General features: G+C 35.7%; 1 protein-coding gene across 1 annotated transcript in view; it reads right to left on the bottom strand.

Moving 5' to 3' along the window:
- Positions 1-17,965, bottom strand: part of TRPA1 (transient receptor potential cation channel subfamily A member 1) — a gene marked incomplete at its 5' end in the record, with an annotated part of 31,755 nt that extends 13,790 nt beyond the window's left edge. The window contains 13 exons of the mRNA XM_014307845.2: positions 877-991; positions 1,631-1,795; positions 1,896-2,065; positions 3,323-3,423; positions 4,358-4,457; positions 7,497-7,545; positions 9,862-9,998; positions 11,205-11,350; positions 11,685-11,793; positions 12,207-12,314; positions 14,033-14,208; positions 15,277-15,439; positions 17,873-17,965. Of these exons, the coding sequence (XP_014163320.1) occupies positions 877-991; positions 1,631-1,795; positions 1,896-2,065; positions 3,323-3,423; positions 4,358-4,457; positions 7,497-7,545; positions 9,862-9,998; positions 11,205-11,350; positions 11,685-11,793; positions 12,207-12,314; positions 14,033-14,208; positions 15,277-15,439; positions 17,873-17,965 (1,632 nt within the window). The remainder of the gene's footprint in view (positions 1-876; positions 992-1,630; positions 1,796-1,895; positions 2,066-3,322; positions 3,424-4,357; positions 4,458-7,496; positions 7,546-9,861; positions 9,999-11,204; positions 11,351-11,684; positions 11,794-12,206; positions 12,315-14,032; positions 14,209-15,276; positions 15,440-17,872) is intronic.

The following is a 17,965-nucleotide window of genomic DNA, read 5'->3' as shown; positions in this document are numbered from 1 at the left end:
AGAGAAGCATTCAATTATATCCATACAAATGCTCATACAAAAAAATCTGCAAGAAAATCTGAGGGTGCAATTTTGTAAGTGGAATATTTATTTTTTCTTTGGTGTTTTCACAAAAGTAAAGGAATCAGTGCCTCAGGAATCAAGGTACACTAAAACTGACATTTGAGAGTCTTCTGAATGCACACAGATTTTTCCGATTGCAATTAAGGACTTCTCATGAATTGAAATTAAGGCTTCTCATAAATTTATAGTCAAGATTTTTTTCTAATCTAGTACTTTAAATGTTTTCAACACCAGTTCTCAGAGATTTAAGCAACAGCTTCTGTGTTGGGAACTAAACAATTCTTTAAAATGATTACCCTATATTTCTGATAGGACAGATTCATACAAGAGGCCTCCAATCCTTGAAAGGGATTCGGTCTTAACCTAAAACACACTACATCTGTCCAAACTCCAGAGCAAAAGAGGTGCTGGTTTTGTTGGACATCACTGTGCAGTGGATTTCAAACAAAATGTTAATAAGCAATACCAGATTTTTTCACATCTGTGTAAGTTCTTTAAATTCGCATTACCCATGTTTGTACTACATCGCTAAAATATTCTTGCATTGTATAGGGGGCAAGAGGAACATGTCTAATACATTCATTGTTTCAAGTTTTGCTATTAGAATATTTGAATTTTTTTATCTCCCACGTAAAAGAATTGGATAAAAATTTCAGCAATCATATATTTATCCAAGAAATCTTTTATCACTGAGTCTGGAAAGGAAATAAAATATTACACATGTAATGCACAGTGGAAAACTACCAATAGCCTAGCCCTGACATTTCTTCTAGAAGTAACAGCAGACAAGAAACAAATAATGTTAACACATACCCCTTCTTCATCCACTCTGTCAGTACACTTCACATTAGTATCCAAAATTATCTGCATTGTGCGAGTGTATCCTCCGAAGGCAGCATGGTGCAGGGCTGTCCAGCCTTTATAATCACTTACACACAATGGTATAAAATTAGAAATTATAAATAAAAAAGCTTTTTATAGATTTAAAGTGAATGTAAATCCCTGCTCCTTTGACTTGGGCCTCTTTTCTATGGCATGACTGCTGCAGAGATGTCCATACATTCTGTCAAACATTATGCGATGATCAATGCACCACTCAGAAGCAGAAGGTTCAACTCAATAAGAGCACTTAGATCTCTCCCTTTTCATCTGTTTCTGAGATCTGAGGATCTTTGACCTGAAGGCAGAACTTACAGTGCAAGGCAGAATGCCTGTGAACTAAGAAACTCTTCTCAAGCCTGTGAGTGAAGCTGAAATTATTGTAATATTTCTAAACCAATTTTTTCGACATGAAAATCTTTAATAATCTTCTCTCAGTTAGATTTAGAGAAACCTCAGTTCCCCCAGCATTAGAAGCCTTGGTTTTACAGCTAGCTATTCTCTGTTTTACAAGTATTTTATGACCATGCTGTTATACTGTATGTTTCTATTTGCATATACAAATATAATAATTATTTTAATATACTGTACTTATATTTATATTGCATTAACTTCCCAGCAGATGAACATAAAACATAGGGGGATAGGGGCTTTTTTTGGCTTAGTGAATGAAAATCTGTGTACTTACCAGAGGAAGAGAGCCCCTCTCTTCAGAAGAAACTGAACTACCTTCTCATGACCATTCTGGGCTGCCAAGTGAAGGGGAGTCATTCCCTTCTTATCACCTTCATTCAAAAGTCTTGTGTCTTTCATGTCTCTGATAAGTCGTTGACAAGTATTGATGCGCCCATAGCTTTGCAAGATGCACAGAAATTAATGCACAGAAATTGATGTCAGAGACACAGGGAGGAAAGACAAGGCATGGATTCCATGGCCTGAGCTGTGCTACTAACCTGGCAGCAAAGTGTAAGGGCGACTTCTTGTCCCTGCTCTTGGAGTAGATGGAAACGTTGAGGCTGAGTAAATTATTTACAGAGAGGGCCACACCTTGTCTGCATGCATAATGCAACGGAGTGCATCCTTCATTATCTTCATCCACGACAAGATTTTTAATATGTTCCATCTGTTATCCCCCAAGAGATACCCAAAAACAAAAGTACAGGATTATGTCTCTGTCTCCTCTGCTCCATAGTTTCTAATAGTTTGCAACAATAGCATTAATACTCTAAAGCAGTATCTAAAAATAAGAAATAAAGTTCAGTAAAATTTAGGAACAAAGAGCACCTTTTTTATCTGCTGATTTGTAGATCACCATTTTTTCAAAGAGCACATCCTGCATCCTCACTGCAACCCATTCACAAGCACAATAAAGGAAATTCTTCTTTGCTGCCATTCCAACACAATGCTCACTGCTGGCAGCAGAAGGCTTGTACCAAACCTGAAGGCAGTCTTATAGTCTGTATTCAGTAGCAAAACCTCTGACTGTCAAAACCCAGCAGTTCACTCTTTTACAGTGTTAATTTATTTCGCCGGTTTCTCTATTTTCATTTCCCCATTTTCCTTGTCTAACACTCTCCTACAACCTTTCTGAAAGCAACTTAAAAACTCCTCCCACCATCCTATCAACTTATTTCTCTGAATTATTAATATGATCAATAATCAGAAAGTCAATGCTGAGGCTTATCATCACTGTTTTAAAACCGATTCACCACATCTTCTGAAAAGGGAGGCTAAATCCATTCTGAATTACACTCAAAGGTGTTCACAGATTTCAGCACATGTTGTAAGATGAGTTATATTTGATTCACATTTAAAAGGCTATTTCTGGAGCTCTGGAGGCCAGCAAATTTAATTTTTTCAGGCAAGCTTGGTCTCTATCAATATGAGTGCTCCATTTCAACAAAGCCAAATAACAAATTTATGTTTGAAATATTTTAAAAAACCAAATCCAAGACTTCTTTATGGTCCAGTCCACAAAAAGCTCCTGCAGAATATGCTGCAAACTATTTATAAAGTTCTAGATCTTGAGTGATTATGAGCATGTCTCCTGGCTTTAATGCATGCAAGCTGGAAAAGTAGAAGTGAAAAATTCTATATTTTATTGCCTACCTCTTGAGCTATTCAATGCCCCAACAGCAAAATAATTTATGGGATTGTGTTATTCCTTTGCCTGGCAATAAGAAAACTGTATTATTGGCTTTGAAATGTTTTCAGAAGAGATATGTGATATGTACCTCTTCAAACCATTTTTTATGACCCTGGACTATTTAACAATTATCAAAAACTTTTACAAACATACCAAAATAAAATGGTAGTTGCTTTTTTCTTCACATTTTCCTAGAAAGGGTAACACAAAGACATAAATTGAAGCTTACTGTACCTGCAGATATTTCTCATTCAGATGCTGTAATCCTCCAGGCTGCAACACGGTCAAATGCAAGAAATTCCGACCAAGGTGATCTTTTAATGACACATTTGCTCCTAAATAAATACGGAAATAAACACCAGCAACTTCAAAACTGCTGGTTCTTGGCACTACATAATGATGTTTAAGACAAAGGAACAAATGTTGAACAAATGTTTATTAATCTATAAAATTTTATGAAATAATTCTTATGAATCTATAAAATATTCTTTCAAGTCAACCTTGTAACATATAATTTTGTTTCCCAAAAAAAATCCCACCTAATGATACTCAGCTTTCAGCATTTTCTTCTGTGTATGCATTTTGTATTTCATCTAAGCAGCACTAAGTTTTATATGGGGCCCTTACATTCCAAGATGCTGATCACCCACAAATGAAGAGGAAATTTAAAGATGCAGTTACCTCTTCTAATCTTTAAAGCTGTAACCTTTTTGAAGTTTCAAAACTTACTGTAAGGCTTTTAAAGAAAATCAGTTATACTATTAACAACAGTCATAATCATTAAGTTGCACCAAAATGCAGCAAATGAAAGAGATAAAGCTCAAATATTTTCAAGGTGACTGATTTTATAAATCCACAGGTAAGGATTAAATGGTGGGTTTAACATTTAAAGATTGATTGCTGGTATGAAACACAGCTCTGCTTAAGTGGTGCATTTATTCTGCAGTTCTGTTTACTTTGTGAGCTGCTGAGGAGTGCAGGGATGGATTGCCAGTGCCACCTCCACCTTGAGAGGCGTGACACATGGCACACACAGCCTGTTCTACAGCCTGTTCACACCGTAGTGAAAGGGGTGAAATCACCACACCAACTCTTCCTTTATCTCAGGGGATACCAGCAGTGTGCAGCTGTTCAGCTCAGCTACTCCTGGGCTGGATGCTGAAGTAGCGAATTCAAATTGAGAGGGAAGCTGGGTGCAGAGTTTTAAAATGAATGAACCCTGCTCAAAGAAAAAAAAAATATAAATAGTACGTGTATATTCCTTTTTACCTTTTGAAAGCAGTAAGTTCACAATTTTCCATGATGCACAGGAAGTGGCCAGCAGAAGCGGGGATCGACCTTCTATGTCAACACTATCAATATTAGCCCCCTGAGAAAAAGAATTCCAGGTTTATGGTGAAGAATGAATAAATGAAACTCTAAAATGGTGCTGCCCTTTATAAGTGTAGCAAAATATAGGCATTCTTAGTAATTCCAGATGGTCTAGATAAGTAATTTCACATTACAAAAATAAATAAATAAATAAACACATTACATCTCTCCATAAAACTACCAGGTTTTCTAACCATCAGCCACAGTCCAGTCATCTATATATAACAATTCAGATGCCAAAATAATAGTGGCCTATTTCTAGGTGTACTGAACTTACAGCTTATGATCTTTTGTTAGAGAACCTTTCCATGTATTCTCAATATAAAATTCCAAATTGAAAATTCTATCCGGAAAATACCAGGATTGATGCTATGGAAAAATGCAAAAATGGTAGCCCTTTCAATTATGTGGTCTTACCTATCAAAAAATTACCAGAAAAAGATCTTTCTAAACCTCTACACTGTATGAACACAATTGAAGAAGTAATGCATCTAGAAATTAGTTCAACCTGCATAGCTCAATCTACATTGGTTTTCTATCCTTCAGCATAAGTGATTTGAACCAAGTCCATTTTGATGCCAAAGCAGCTGTATCAACAGGGGCATATTTTATTCTGTGTTGTCTACTTTTGCACTGACACATATTGCCAGGACAGTATGGTCACTATAGTCACAGTATCACTATGATCATATCAGCAAAGTATTACTATAAGCATAAACATATTTATCTAAAAAATCCCACTAAGGGAGCAGGAAGGTACACACAAATGAACCAACGAGATGTATGTACATTTTATGACAGTTTAGATATCATTTTTTCTAGATACTGAGTTGCAAGTCAAACTTGATGAGTTGAACAAAGTACACAAAAAAAAAATCTATTCATTTCAGATAATATCCAAAGATGATTAAAAAAAATTGATGGCAGTTTTTTCATTAACTTGAATTATCTTTGGGTCCAGTCTTAATTTGAGAGAGAATTAATCACAATCCTGAGTAATATTTGCTTTCCAGGATGGTAACACCTGTAATGTGGTAATAAGAAGCACATAGTAAATGTGCAATGATTAGCACAGAGAACAGGGAGCTTCCAATGTATGTTCATTAAATATTTGGGAGTAATGCAGGCAAGGCCCCTTCCTTATTTACCTTTCTACAAGGTCAGACAACATCTCAAAAAATTATTTTTTTCATTAAGAAACAGACCTTTTTTATCCAAGTGTCTCATTTATTTCAATGAATACAGGGCAACAATTTCTAGCTCCTTATGTAATATTTAATCACCGTTCCCACCAGCTAATGTAATTGTTCAGCTTTCAGTAAAATGAATTTTGCAGCATTCATAAATACTTACCACAGTAAGAAGTAACTTATATATTGCCACATTTATTTACCTTATTTATGATACAGCTGAATTAAGAGTTTGAAAAATAGTTTCTGAACTTCATTTAATTTTCCATTTCTGTTGCCCCAAATGCATTAACATAAATGAATTAAACAGATATTAATAGAAAAACAAACATATCCGTTTTGTAAATATCAATTATTATTTATACCTATTTAATCTTTCATTTTCCTTTTAGAAAAGACACAAGAAGCAAAGGGGGGAAAAAGTCCAAAAAACAGGAGAAAATATATAAAATTACTGCTTATTTATTTTGAGCAAAATTTGAGTATTTAATGTGTAAAATAAATAGATGTTCTTCATTAAAGCTGGAAAACCTTTATGAACTGGAATTTGCTAGTCCTGTCAGGCAGTAACATGGCTGAACCTTTTCTTTTTCAACCCTCATGTACACCACCACCACAGAGGCAGAACTCCATGATCGTGCCAGGAGTCCAAGGGAGGAGGCAGCACAGGTTGTACATTTAACACTCCACTAACTCCAGCTGACACATTTTGATCCATTCCTAGACAGGGCAAACTAAAACAGTCCTAAAGCATCAAACCTGACACAGTTTATATGGCAAGCCAAAGAAACCCTCGGCAAACCTTCTGTGGAAGAGGCCAAACTAGTCAAATTGCACTCAAGGAATGAAAGTTTATTCTTAGCAAATGCAGTGTTAAAGATGTTTATGATAAAATGTTTTACACACACAAGCCTCCACATGCAAAAGACTTGTACCTGCATTTCTCAGGTAATAAGTTTGTTGACAGATGGTTTTGTCAGACAAGTTTGAGGAGTCAAACCTCACCATTTCGTATTTAAATCAAAAGTAAGCCCAACATCTAGTTCTAACTAAATCAAATCTCTATAACAAGCTTTCTGAGAAAAGCAAAACTCTATGTAGAAGATAATTTATTTTAGTATAATTGCCATGAAATGAAGCAAAAATCCTAAACACACATAAAACAAAAAAGAACTCTGAAACTTTCTGAAAATGTCCTCAGCCGAGAGGGGCACAAAATGATTATGAGCCTTAGTTTAATTGGCACAAATGGACATAATGGACATAATTGGGAACATAGCCAGTAGCTATGGACAAATTGGGAACATAGCCAGTAGCATGCCTGATTATGTTTCTTCTCTTTATTCTTCATAATTATTCACTGAAGAAATACAACCAAACCACACAGAATATTTTTTTTTCTAGATCATACACAAACTTTGATATATGGCTATGTTATCCCATAGTAATCATATGAACATTCTTTAAAGAAATTATTCATATCTTTAAAAAAGTCAGATGAAATTCTATGCATCTTTAGCCTTTTTTTTTATATTTCATGTCTGAAGAGTGTTGAATGACCAGACCACTTCACCATATTTGGTAAAAGATGTTTATGAAATTTTTCTGAGCAAGTAAAATGGAAATAAAAATGTAAGATTTCATCCTCTGTAACTGTGGCATGATATTATGGATCAACAACTACTGTTGTACTGTAACTCTCAATTATACATTATGAAATGTATATACCTACCTATCTAATTAGCCTATACCTGAGAACACATTCTACTTTATGATTTTCTCTATGCAGACCTGCAGCAATAGATAGCAATAATCTCTCTAAACATGTTGCTTGATTAAAAATTTACCATTGAAATCAAATACTCCGCCAGTTCATAATGATCAAACAGTGCTGTTCTGTGGAGAAAAATGCAAAAATACAGTAATATTAGAAAGGACAAAGATGTTTCAAGCCAAGGAATAGCATTCTTTTCCATTTTCTTATAATTTCAAATAAATCAATTTTAAAATAAAGAGACAGAGGTATACCCTTATTATATAATTCATCTTAATAAATTGGTTTATATTTTTGCATGGAGTTATCTTTTAAAACTAAGTTCAGTTCAGTTATTTCCATTCAAAACTCACTGCAGGAAACAAAGACCTTATTGGTAGGTAAACAGGTACTTTACCACCGAGTTTTAGGAGAAACAGTAATTTCATATGTGAGATCATTCAGTGTGCCGCACAAGGTCAATACAGAATTCCATAAATTTCATATGCAGTTTTTTCCGAGCGTGCCTGAAGCCTCAAATTAATTTTATTATTCAAAAATAATTTGGTTTTATACAAAAACACAAAAGTATTTTGTGCAATAATGCCAATGTAAGGTTAAAATGGCAATGTCTAAACGTGTATTCTGACTGTGGCAGGCAAGTCTACTTGAAAAAATAAGAACAAACTAATTGGTATAAATTGGGCATTTGGTGCATAGTCAGTAGCATTAGTTATTTTACTGATAAAAAGTTTATGCCATTTACCAAAAATATTTTAAAGCTGTCTATACATTTGGAATCTTCTCAGGTTTTATTCTACAGTATAGAATATACTGTATATTCTATACAGGTTTTATTCTACAGTAAGGCATTGAATTATATATTACAGGAAAAAACTGGTCAAAGCACGAAAGTATAGCACAGTAAATACACACACACACAAAACATTTCCACAAGTCAGACCTCTGCAAAATATTTTGACTCAATAAGGAACACAGAAGGACAGTTCCAAAGTTGTACTATATCTCAGATGATAACAGTTGCCTTAGCATTATAAGAGGTAATAAAACATTGGGTGTACTATAGTTAGAACTGATTGCTCAAAAGACATATTTTAAAAATCAAGTCATGGTTCCAAATATGTTGAGATGCCTCCATTATCTATAGTGGACCTTTCCAGCCACACATTAATACTGAATGCTTCACAAATGCTAAAATAAATTCCAAGGTGACTGAAGAGAAAGCAAAGTTATGTTATGAAATATTTAGTTGGAAACATGACAGTAAGAATGCAAAAGCATCAAGTGCTACCTATACTTCACTGCTGCTTTGTTTCTCAGCAAGTTAATGTTCCTCCTCAGTTTTTTTTGTATTCTGCAATATCTGGGTGACTTTCTACCTTCATGATGATTCTTGCTAATATAATTTTTACTGTTTCACAGACACAGGGACTAAAATAGAGTTGTCCTTTTTACCCAGCTTTTTTCAAGGACAATAATTTTCAGAGATAAGGCAGCCAGTTATCTATTAAATAGTACATGTGTCTGTACAATTTGATTTGGCATTCTGTCATCACTTTATCTATAATCATGTTCTGCCATGGTAACATTTCCAAGTGTACCCAAACATTATCCTAATTTTACAACAAACTCTTTTAATGTCTTCAATTATCTTTGAATCATTGCACTTCATACTGTGTCCAATGAACAATCATCACTGCTTCTACCACTTACTTCATACTGTAAAACTTGTAGAATAACACTGTCAAATTATCACAGTTAAATGCAGTGAAACATATCTTTCTTGCAAAAAATGTATAGATAGGGAAATATATTCCATAGAGTTGGGAGCCAGCTTGTTTAAGTAAGTACCTTTCTGCTACAAAGGATTTAGGAAACTTCTCCACAGTCTAGTGCTCTGGGTTTAAATGGAGTGTGAAAGACTACAAGTCTTAAGGATTATGACATACACAAACACCATCTCTGCAACTTCAAAGTCACAGGGAAGTGTACAAACATTTCCTTTTACCACATCAGGTATAAGGGTTTTTTGAAAATAAAGGAAAATATCCTTTTAAACAGTTCATATTATTTTTCATTCATTTTCTGGAGAACATCAAGTGATTATATAAAGGCATTTCTTCCACATTGCCAGAAGGTGTTAACAATTCCATAAATTTGTTCCCCTACAACTTTACTGGAGTAAATTTTCAATGCAAACTGTTAGTGACCATTCCTTGACATGGTTCCAAGGTAACTGCAACTGTTTTCATTTTGGTATCAGCACCAAGATTTTTAACATGCTGACCAATTTTTTTCCTCTTTCATACAGCACTACAACCATCTCCCATACCATGGAGAAGTTCCAAATTACATGGAAGGATGCTCCAAACGCAAGGAACAACTAAGAATATCGTGGTTCACAATTCATAGTGAAATCTGGCACAATAGCTTCCTACCTGTGAAGCAATGTTTCCTTATTCCCATCTACAGCATCAATAATGGATTCCTCCCCAGCATAGGATGACATCATTAGCTTTACAATCTCTGTCGCTCCTTGAGTGGCAGCAAAATGAAGTGCTGTGCATTTTTCATTCTATAAATGGGGAAACAGGACAAAATACAAATATTTAAACCTCAGACACCTAACTTCCAATCTATTAAACATACTAGTGGAACCAGTTGAGGACTTGCAATTCATAAATGTCTAAATTTTAGTGTAAGCAATAAAGCTTTAACTGTAGTAGAATTCTAAAGAGATTGACAAAACCATAAAAGACTAAAGAGATAGTTTTAAAGGATTACTATGAAGCTTCTTATCACTCTATACGAAGTCCCTAAGATTTGAGATAATTATACTCTTAACAACCTTTTGTAGTTTAATTAAAAACCAGAGAGATGCAGCACCCTTTAAAATAGGAGATGAAGCAAATAAAAGATACAGAAAACCATATCTAGGCCAATACAAATGAATAAGCAAATAAATGGGCCTATATTATACAGAAACTCCATTATTTTAAAACTTCATTTACTTCCTAAAATTGAATCTCCTTAGAAATTATTCTTAAATTAACTTTTCTGCTGGTAAAAAATAACATTGTCCAATATACTAGAAAACTATTATAAACTAGACTCATAAAATAATTAAGCAATATACAGATGAATAGAACAATATTTTCCAAAATGGGATCTTTGTTTAGCAAGATGGGACTAGCCAGCTTTGATATAGATCTCATTTTTAGACCAGGACCGTTCTGTTGAATGCATTGGAATGGGCTTTTCCACAATGCCTTAAGCATTCTCAGAATAGTTTTGTCCATCACCAAATCAGCAGCATAGCTCACCTCATTTGAAAGCTATGTGTTCAAAGAATCAAAGCAGTAAAAGAAGACAAAACTATATTTAGTTTTGCTCTCCGGAGTTGATTTCATCCTTGCAAACATTTTGATTAGCAATAGATATTTTTAAAAATGTTTATTCATGAATGCATCTGGATACAGACCCTTACAAATTTGTGTTTGCTTACAAAGTAGATAATGTAAAGGCCAAGGCAAGGCTGATGATAGAGAAGAATGATCAGAAAGTGTCCACTTTTGGGAAGGGATGACCCAATGTATCTTGGGGACAGAAACATCACATTCTGCCTGATTTGAACCAAAGACTTTCTTTCATTTGCTGCTCCCTCTGCTTTGCATTAGAAGAGAGAATGAACAATGATTATCTGCTTTGTTTCATGCCACTCAGAGATTTAGAGATAACTCGGTTTTATCAAAAATACATTTCACGCCCGTCTGAGTTTTACCTGTTTTAGATCAATTTGAGCTCCAAATTCAATGCACATTTTAATCATTTCGAGGTCACCACTCTGAACTGCCAAATGAAGTGGACTGCACTTTCCATTATTGGTAAAATTGATGTGGGTTTTAGCAGAGTGACCCAATTCTTCACCTGAGAGATGAAAAGAAATGGATTTTTTTTTAAAGTGAGAATGACATAGCACAAGATATAAAGGCTTTCAAAACAAGCATGTTAAGTGTGCAATAATATTCTCCCTTCTCAAAACAAGAACCTGTCACATCTGTCATTTAACAATGGATGAACATACATTTAGGAAAGCAGCTAGTTTGCTGCTGCAATCAAAAGTTGTCAGCCTAAACCATCCACAGGAATAACTGCAATAACATCTTGTAAGTTTAAACACAGTTATAATTGCTTGTTTTCACAGTAATTTGAGAACTAAAGCAGTAAATTGTTACTCGCTACTTGGGAGCATTGTATTTACCTTTTTTCAAAAGAATTTCCAGACATGTTTTTGCACCTGAAAATGCTGCTGCATGGATGGGCATACATCCCGTTTTGTTTGGTTTACATATTTTTCCTCCATTTTCAATCTGAAAAATAAGTCTCAATACAGCTTATTGACATACAGAAGAATCTGACAAATGAATATACCATTATAATCTCCTGGGTAGCTGTCTCCTTTTTTAAATGTATAATACATATGGATTATGAAGTTTTTATACAAGTATCTTTTGCATGTTATAGCCATACAATGCATATGCTTCATTGTGTTCTCATGACCTTCAAAATCAGTTTTTTTGCTTGAGTTGGCCAATCAGAACGCTATAGATATAATATACCCTCTTAAAAGATCAAAGTTTCTTAGCAACCCATGCAAAGCCAGTTGAACACTAGGTCCATGATTAACCTTCCTGCATGGAACAAAAATCAAACCCAGGAACAGAATAACTCAGCATCAAGGTAGAGAGAATCATCTCAAAAGATGACGGATAATTATACCTACCAGGAGTGTCAGTGCTTCAGGATTGTCCTTGTAACACGCTACAATTATAGGTGTGTTCCCTGCTTCACCTTCCAAGTTAATATCTGTACTGCTATGTTGGACTAAAACCTAAATGTTTAGGAAAATATTCAGTCAATCATAAGTCAAACACAACAATAAAAGCCTATTCCATTATTTTTGTTACAACTCATAGAACCCTTGCAACTTCCTCATTTGGCATGCCAAAGGCCCACAATGCATGGGCAGATGAGAGGGAAAATTGCAGGAGAATGCCAAAATATACTGGTGAAAAAGATATGCACGCAGATATGAGCAGATATGAAATACAATTCTTTCCAGTGGGCAGCCAGGTAACTAAGTTAAACTCTGCACTTAGCTGCAAAGTATTTTAAAGTCTGATTTAACAATTTCTCAATAATGGGAGAAAGTATTTTCTGTAGCACATTGTAGATAAGGATTTTCAACTGAAGTTTTCAACAGAAAATTCCCTGGCAAGTGGCAATATTTTGGAATCTGCTCAATTAGAAATCTGCTGAATTGCACATTAAAATGAGGGGAGATGGGTCTTGATGAAAAGTGGGACCTTGCAGTCCTGAAATCCTGCTCCAGTCTCTATGCTAACAGCTGACACTGGACTATCAGTACGATCAATTACCTCTATGGCTGCTTCCCACACTTTTTGAGAAGCAAAGGATCTGGAAATTATAATGACCATACTGGCTTATTTATTCCCCTAGCTACATATTTATTTAATTGTCTTTCAGTAATTTCAGTTATTTATTTTTTCTGCGCTAGAAGAACTGGTACATTTAATCACTCTCAGGCAATTTGGCAATAAAAACCAAGGGAGAATTAGTTTGAATAAACAACAGAGTGGAGAAAAAATGAGAGCACTGATTTAGTCAAGAACCAAAGCACAGAAGCTGATAAAAAGTCCATTTTAAAAATGTCACTGATTCCAGATTTCATTGTTCTTAATTCATAATAAATACAGATTTTGTAAAAGATTTGAGGACACTGAAACATTTCCAAAGAACTCCTTATTTGTCTTGAATATAGATAACATATGTTTCTTTCTTTTGCATGGATTAACTATAAAAAGAGACAAATTTAAAGAGACAAGGAAGTGTTGCAATTTTAAGATTGCATTCATCTAAAAAATTAAAGAACTTAAAAATGCTGCATATGAAGTGAAAAAAATCTCACTGCACTTAGACAAATGGTTAAAAATTTATGCTGCTTAAAATCTCATAGCTATCACTGTTTTACAAGGTTCAACTTGGACACCTTGGTAATTTCATCACAATATATTTTGGCGATTTTTAATTGCAGATTTAGTTCTGTTACCATTCAATTGATTATTAGAATGTTGGTTCTAAGGACTGTGCTTTCTGACTAGTTTTAATCTGTTTTTTATTTTAAAATACACTAGTTTCAAGAATGTTAATGCTTCTAAGACACCGTATACAATTGTAAAAAAAAGAAACGGAATATTATAATTTGAAATACACATGCCTACATGAAGTTTCCATTTTAAAAAGAACCTTTAAAGGAAGTTCCTCGTGTCTGAAAAATTGAAAAGCATTTTCTGTGAAACATAAGCACTACTCATCATAGCACAAACTTCAGTATTTCTATACTGAAGTTTACTGGCAGTGCTAAGAGGACACCAACATTTTTATACGCATCATGTTACACATCCTGCTTGCTAAAGAAAGCACATGAAGAGATATGGCATATATCAACAAGGCCTTGGTGCTCTGCACACGGCTCTGCTGGCTGAGCTACTCACCAAGTGTGTGTGTTTAGGCAGACTTCAGACTTACCTTCACAATTTCATTGTGCAGGGACTGAACAGCCATATGCAAAGGTGCCATCATATTGGAGTTGAGAATGTTTGGATTGGCTCCTCTGCTGAGAAGCAAGCGAACGCTTTCGACCTGGTTTTTCTTTGTGGCCCAGTGCAGTGGGGTATTTCCAGAAGAATCCATCACATTTAATACTAGATCGAAGGAGAGAAAACAAAACAAAAAAAAAACCAAAGCAAAACCATCAAATGTTCTGATTGCACTAAAAAAAAAAAGTGTCTTCAGTGCCAGGTTTAGGTCTGTGCTACCGCATTTCTTTGGAAAGGGAAAGGAAAAGATTTCATGAGATGTAGTGCATTGTGTTAAATTGATTAAATATTGTGCTGAATACACAGTATTGGTAAGAGGAATGGAAGTGGTGAAACACCTATTTCTTGCCCACTATTATACATGTTTCTCCTCACCCAAGAGTTACTTGATTGCCCTCTCTACTTGATTCTTCTTTTACCTATTTTATTTGACTTCACAGCAATTTCTTTAGAGACTGCACAGAATAAATGAGTGCAAATAACCTAAATAACAGGTAACAAATGAGTGCTTGCAAATTGTAAGAAAATTAAAGACCACATCTACTCTGTTTTGCTTCAGAACACAAAGGTAAATCAATTCACACCATTTAAAAAAAGTGGTCTGCTCTAAACATACATTTTGAGCTTGAAAACTGAAGATAAACTTCTACAAATATCCTTAGAAATTAGGACAAAAATGACAGACTAAAAACAAAAAATATATATTCCAGCTGGATTAATCTAAAATTAGATTGGCCATCAAAAGGTGAAAAAAACCAAGCTGTTCAGGGCCATTTTAGGTTTACTGAGCAGCACACAGTCTATCAGGGGAGTCTGATGTAGTTCACAAGGCTGATTATATAACAGACATATAACATGAATAAGGAAGACAGAAAGTCAAATCCTCTGTTCAGTCATTGCAGTTTTCTTTTTCACATCTGAAGTCTATATATCTGAGTGTCAAACAAAGCAAGACATATTGATTCACTGCATTAGAGAGAAAACAATCCTACATGACAAAAGCAACCCAAATCACACCTGAGACAGTGCAAACTGCGGCAGACAGTTGGAAAAAGATTTGAATCTATAAATGGAGATAACACTTACCAGTCCTATTTCAGCTGGGTAATGGACATCTGGGTTATTGAACTTTTTTATTGTGTTAAATAAAGTTGTTCATAAAATGAGTGTTACCTTCATAGGACGAATCATCTATGATCAATTGCATGAGTTCTATTTGTCCTCCTTCAGCAGCGTGATGCAGTGGGGTGGCATTTAATTCATCCACTTTTGTGAGCCCAGAACGATTCTTCTTAATGAAGCTCCGGAGCCTACAGGCACTTCCATCTGAAATAACCTGTTTTGGGTAAAAACATTCTCATTTTCTCATTCTCCTAAAAGGCAGGAAGTTAGCAATGCTGTAATGTGATTTTGTGGGCATGTTACCAGTCAATAACTCCTGCCCAGTTGTTTGGGCTCCAAAGAAGTTCACAAATCCTGATCAGATCGAGCCAACAATAAAACTCTCATTGGTTATTGGTTTAACTGACTGCAAGATCCAGATGAGAAACAGTGCAAAAGGAACAAAACTGAAAATCATCTTGAATACACTGTTCTCTCTTCTGTAGTGAGATCAAGATCCTTCCTTCACCATGGAAAATCTCAAACAAGCAAATTAATCACTTATATTTTTATATTCTTTCTTGAAGGGGCCATGCAAAATGAATCCAACAGAGAGGAAAATAAATTGTCTTGATAAATTCCTTTCTTTAGATATTTTTACAGAGATTGATACTGTGTTCTTGGCTTTCAAGTTCAGCCATCGGGCTTCTGTGATGTTCTTTGTGTCAGAGAAACCAATATATTTTTTAATTTCAGCAGCATGCTTAGAATATCAGACTATTATCTCAGTCTGAAACAACTCAATATCTTCCCAGTGAGCCCACTGACAGCTTGATATATTCCAGGTACTATGCCTTACAATCAAAGCCCACTATGGAAACTCTGCTGTTTATTATTTTATGACATTCTCCAAATATTTTTGTTAAAGTTATTAAAATCCCATATTTCTAGAGAAAAGTGATAGAATAACATGATTACAGTAGAATGGGCAGGAATTTAAGAAACAGATATTAAAGAGAGAATAAAAAAGTAAAACAGTTCAACTACATTGGGTGGGAAAATGAGAAAAAAGCTTATCTGAAGTAATGCAAACCTTCAAATGGTGTGTAAGCAAGCAAAGAATAAAAAAGGGAATTCCCTAAAATCACTGCTCCCTTCATGCCTGAAAAAGAAAACTTTGCTCTCCAGGATGCCCTGAGTGTCAAAGACTCCACAATTTTTGCCATCCTTAAGCAAATGTACATTACAGGGCAGCCCATTCATGGGCTTGAGCACGTGTTTAGTTTCATTCAGCTTAATAGCCCCATTGACCTCAGTGAGGTTACTCATGTCAATAATGTTACAAATATGTTTAAACATTTATAAGACTGAGGCCAAATACGGGGCTGGTATCAGCTTCAATAGTGCAATCAGAAAAAGGTAATTGAAAACATGTGATATAATTGTGGAAAACATATTTAAGATTAACCCACTGTCACAAAAATAACAGCTCAATTACACATGCAGTATCTATACATTTTAAACACACCAAAAAGCTGTCTAAGAAAACCTTATTAGAGAGCCCAGTATTTTCTATTTCTTCTAACATTCTGCCTTTATTATTTCTATTGATCAAGACTACATTTTTCTACTTTTAACACTGGATTTATTTCTCAGTGTAAGACAAAATGTGGCATGATGATAATTTCTATCAACCAAAGTAAGATTTATCAGCCAATCCTGCAGAGTTTCATTAACAAAATAAGGAAGAAAGAAGTCAATTTGGCATTCTCAGTACGTGGGTTAGCGGAAAACAGCAAAGCAAGTTATTTTAAACAACAGCAGCTCCTTTGCCCTGTACCTGAACAGCTCTGTAGTGACAGATCACGCACCAGGCTGACCAGCTGTATTATACTGAAGAGGTGCTGCTTAGGTCTACAGCTAGCACACAGAAAACATATGTGAATGGAAATGACCTCTGGAGGATTTGAACTGATCTACAAACTTTGTCAAATTTGTTTAGGCTGCTGTTAAAAATCTCCAAAGTTATCCAAGTCTTCCATCCTGTAAGCAAACTCTTCCTTTGCTTAATTATTCTTATGCTTAAAAAGGTTCCACTAAAGTTTGGTCTAGGTCTCCCTAGCAGCAATACAATACATGACTTCTCATCCTAATCTTTGCTAAAAATGGGAAGATTTTTTTGTCTTCCTGGCTGCAATATCACTCGTGTAGATTGCACTTTCCGGTTCCCTTTCCGTTTGTAACAGTTCTAGTATTTCTATACTCTTTTGTATCATTTTTGCTAAGATGATCTATTCATTTCCATCGTGACCTCGGCTTCCCTCTAAGAGGGGGTCTTTTTCTGTGCCCAGGAGAAATGTGAGTTCTGCCTCAGCAGCCTGCCACCCACATCCTCCTTCGCCTGCTCCTTTACCGGACACCGGGTTGCCGCTCAGCCTGGACCGCACAACATCAGCGTCCTGTGCCCTGACACCCCACGGCCAGGGACGCTCCCAGCCTGTCTCCCATCCCGCACCGATCCTCCCTCCCGGGTCCCATGAGCCAGCGGACAGGGTCCCATGAGGAATGGATCCCTGGGACGTCCCTGCCGAGCCCGCACAGCTCCAGGGACCCTCCGCCCCCTCGCCCACCTCACCCTCCACCTTCATCCCTCTCTGCCAGCACGCACCTTGAAGACATCCTGCGAGGCGACGGAGGCGGCATCGGCCTCGCACACGACGCCCTGGTAGGCGCTGGAGTTGGCCGCCTTCTCCCGGGAGCG

The sequence above is a fragment of the Geospiza fortis genome, unplaced genomic scaffold, assembly GCF_000277835.1.
Source record: "Geospiza fortis unplaced genomic scaffold, GeoFor_1.0 scaffold121, whole genome shotgun sequence".
NCBI classification, from domain to species: domain Eukaryota; kingdom Metazoa; phylum Chordata; class Aves; order Passeriformes; family Thraupidae; genus Geospiza; species Geospiza fortis.
This window is presented reverse-complemented; position numbering and strand designations above follow the sequence as displayed.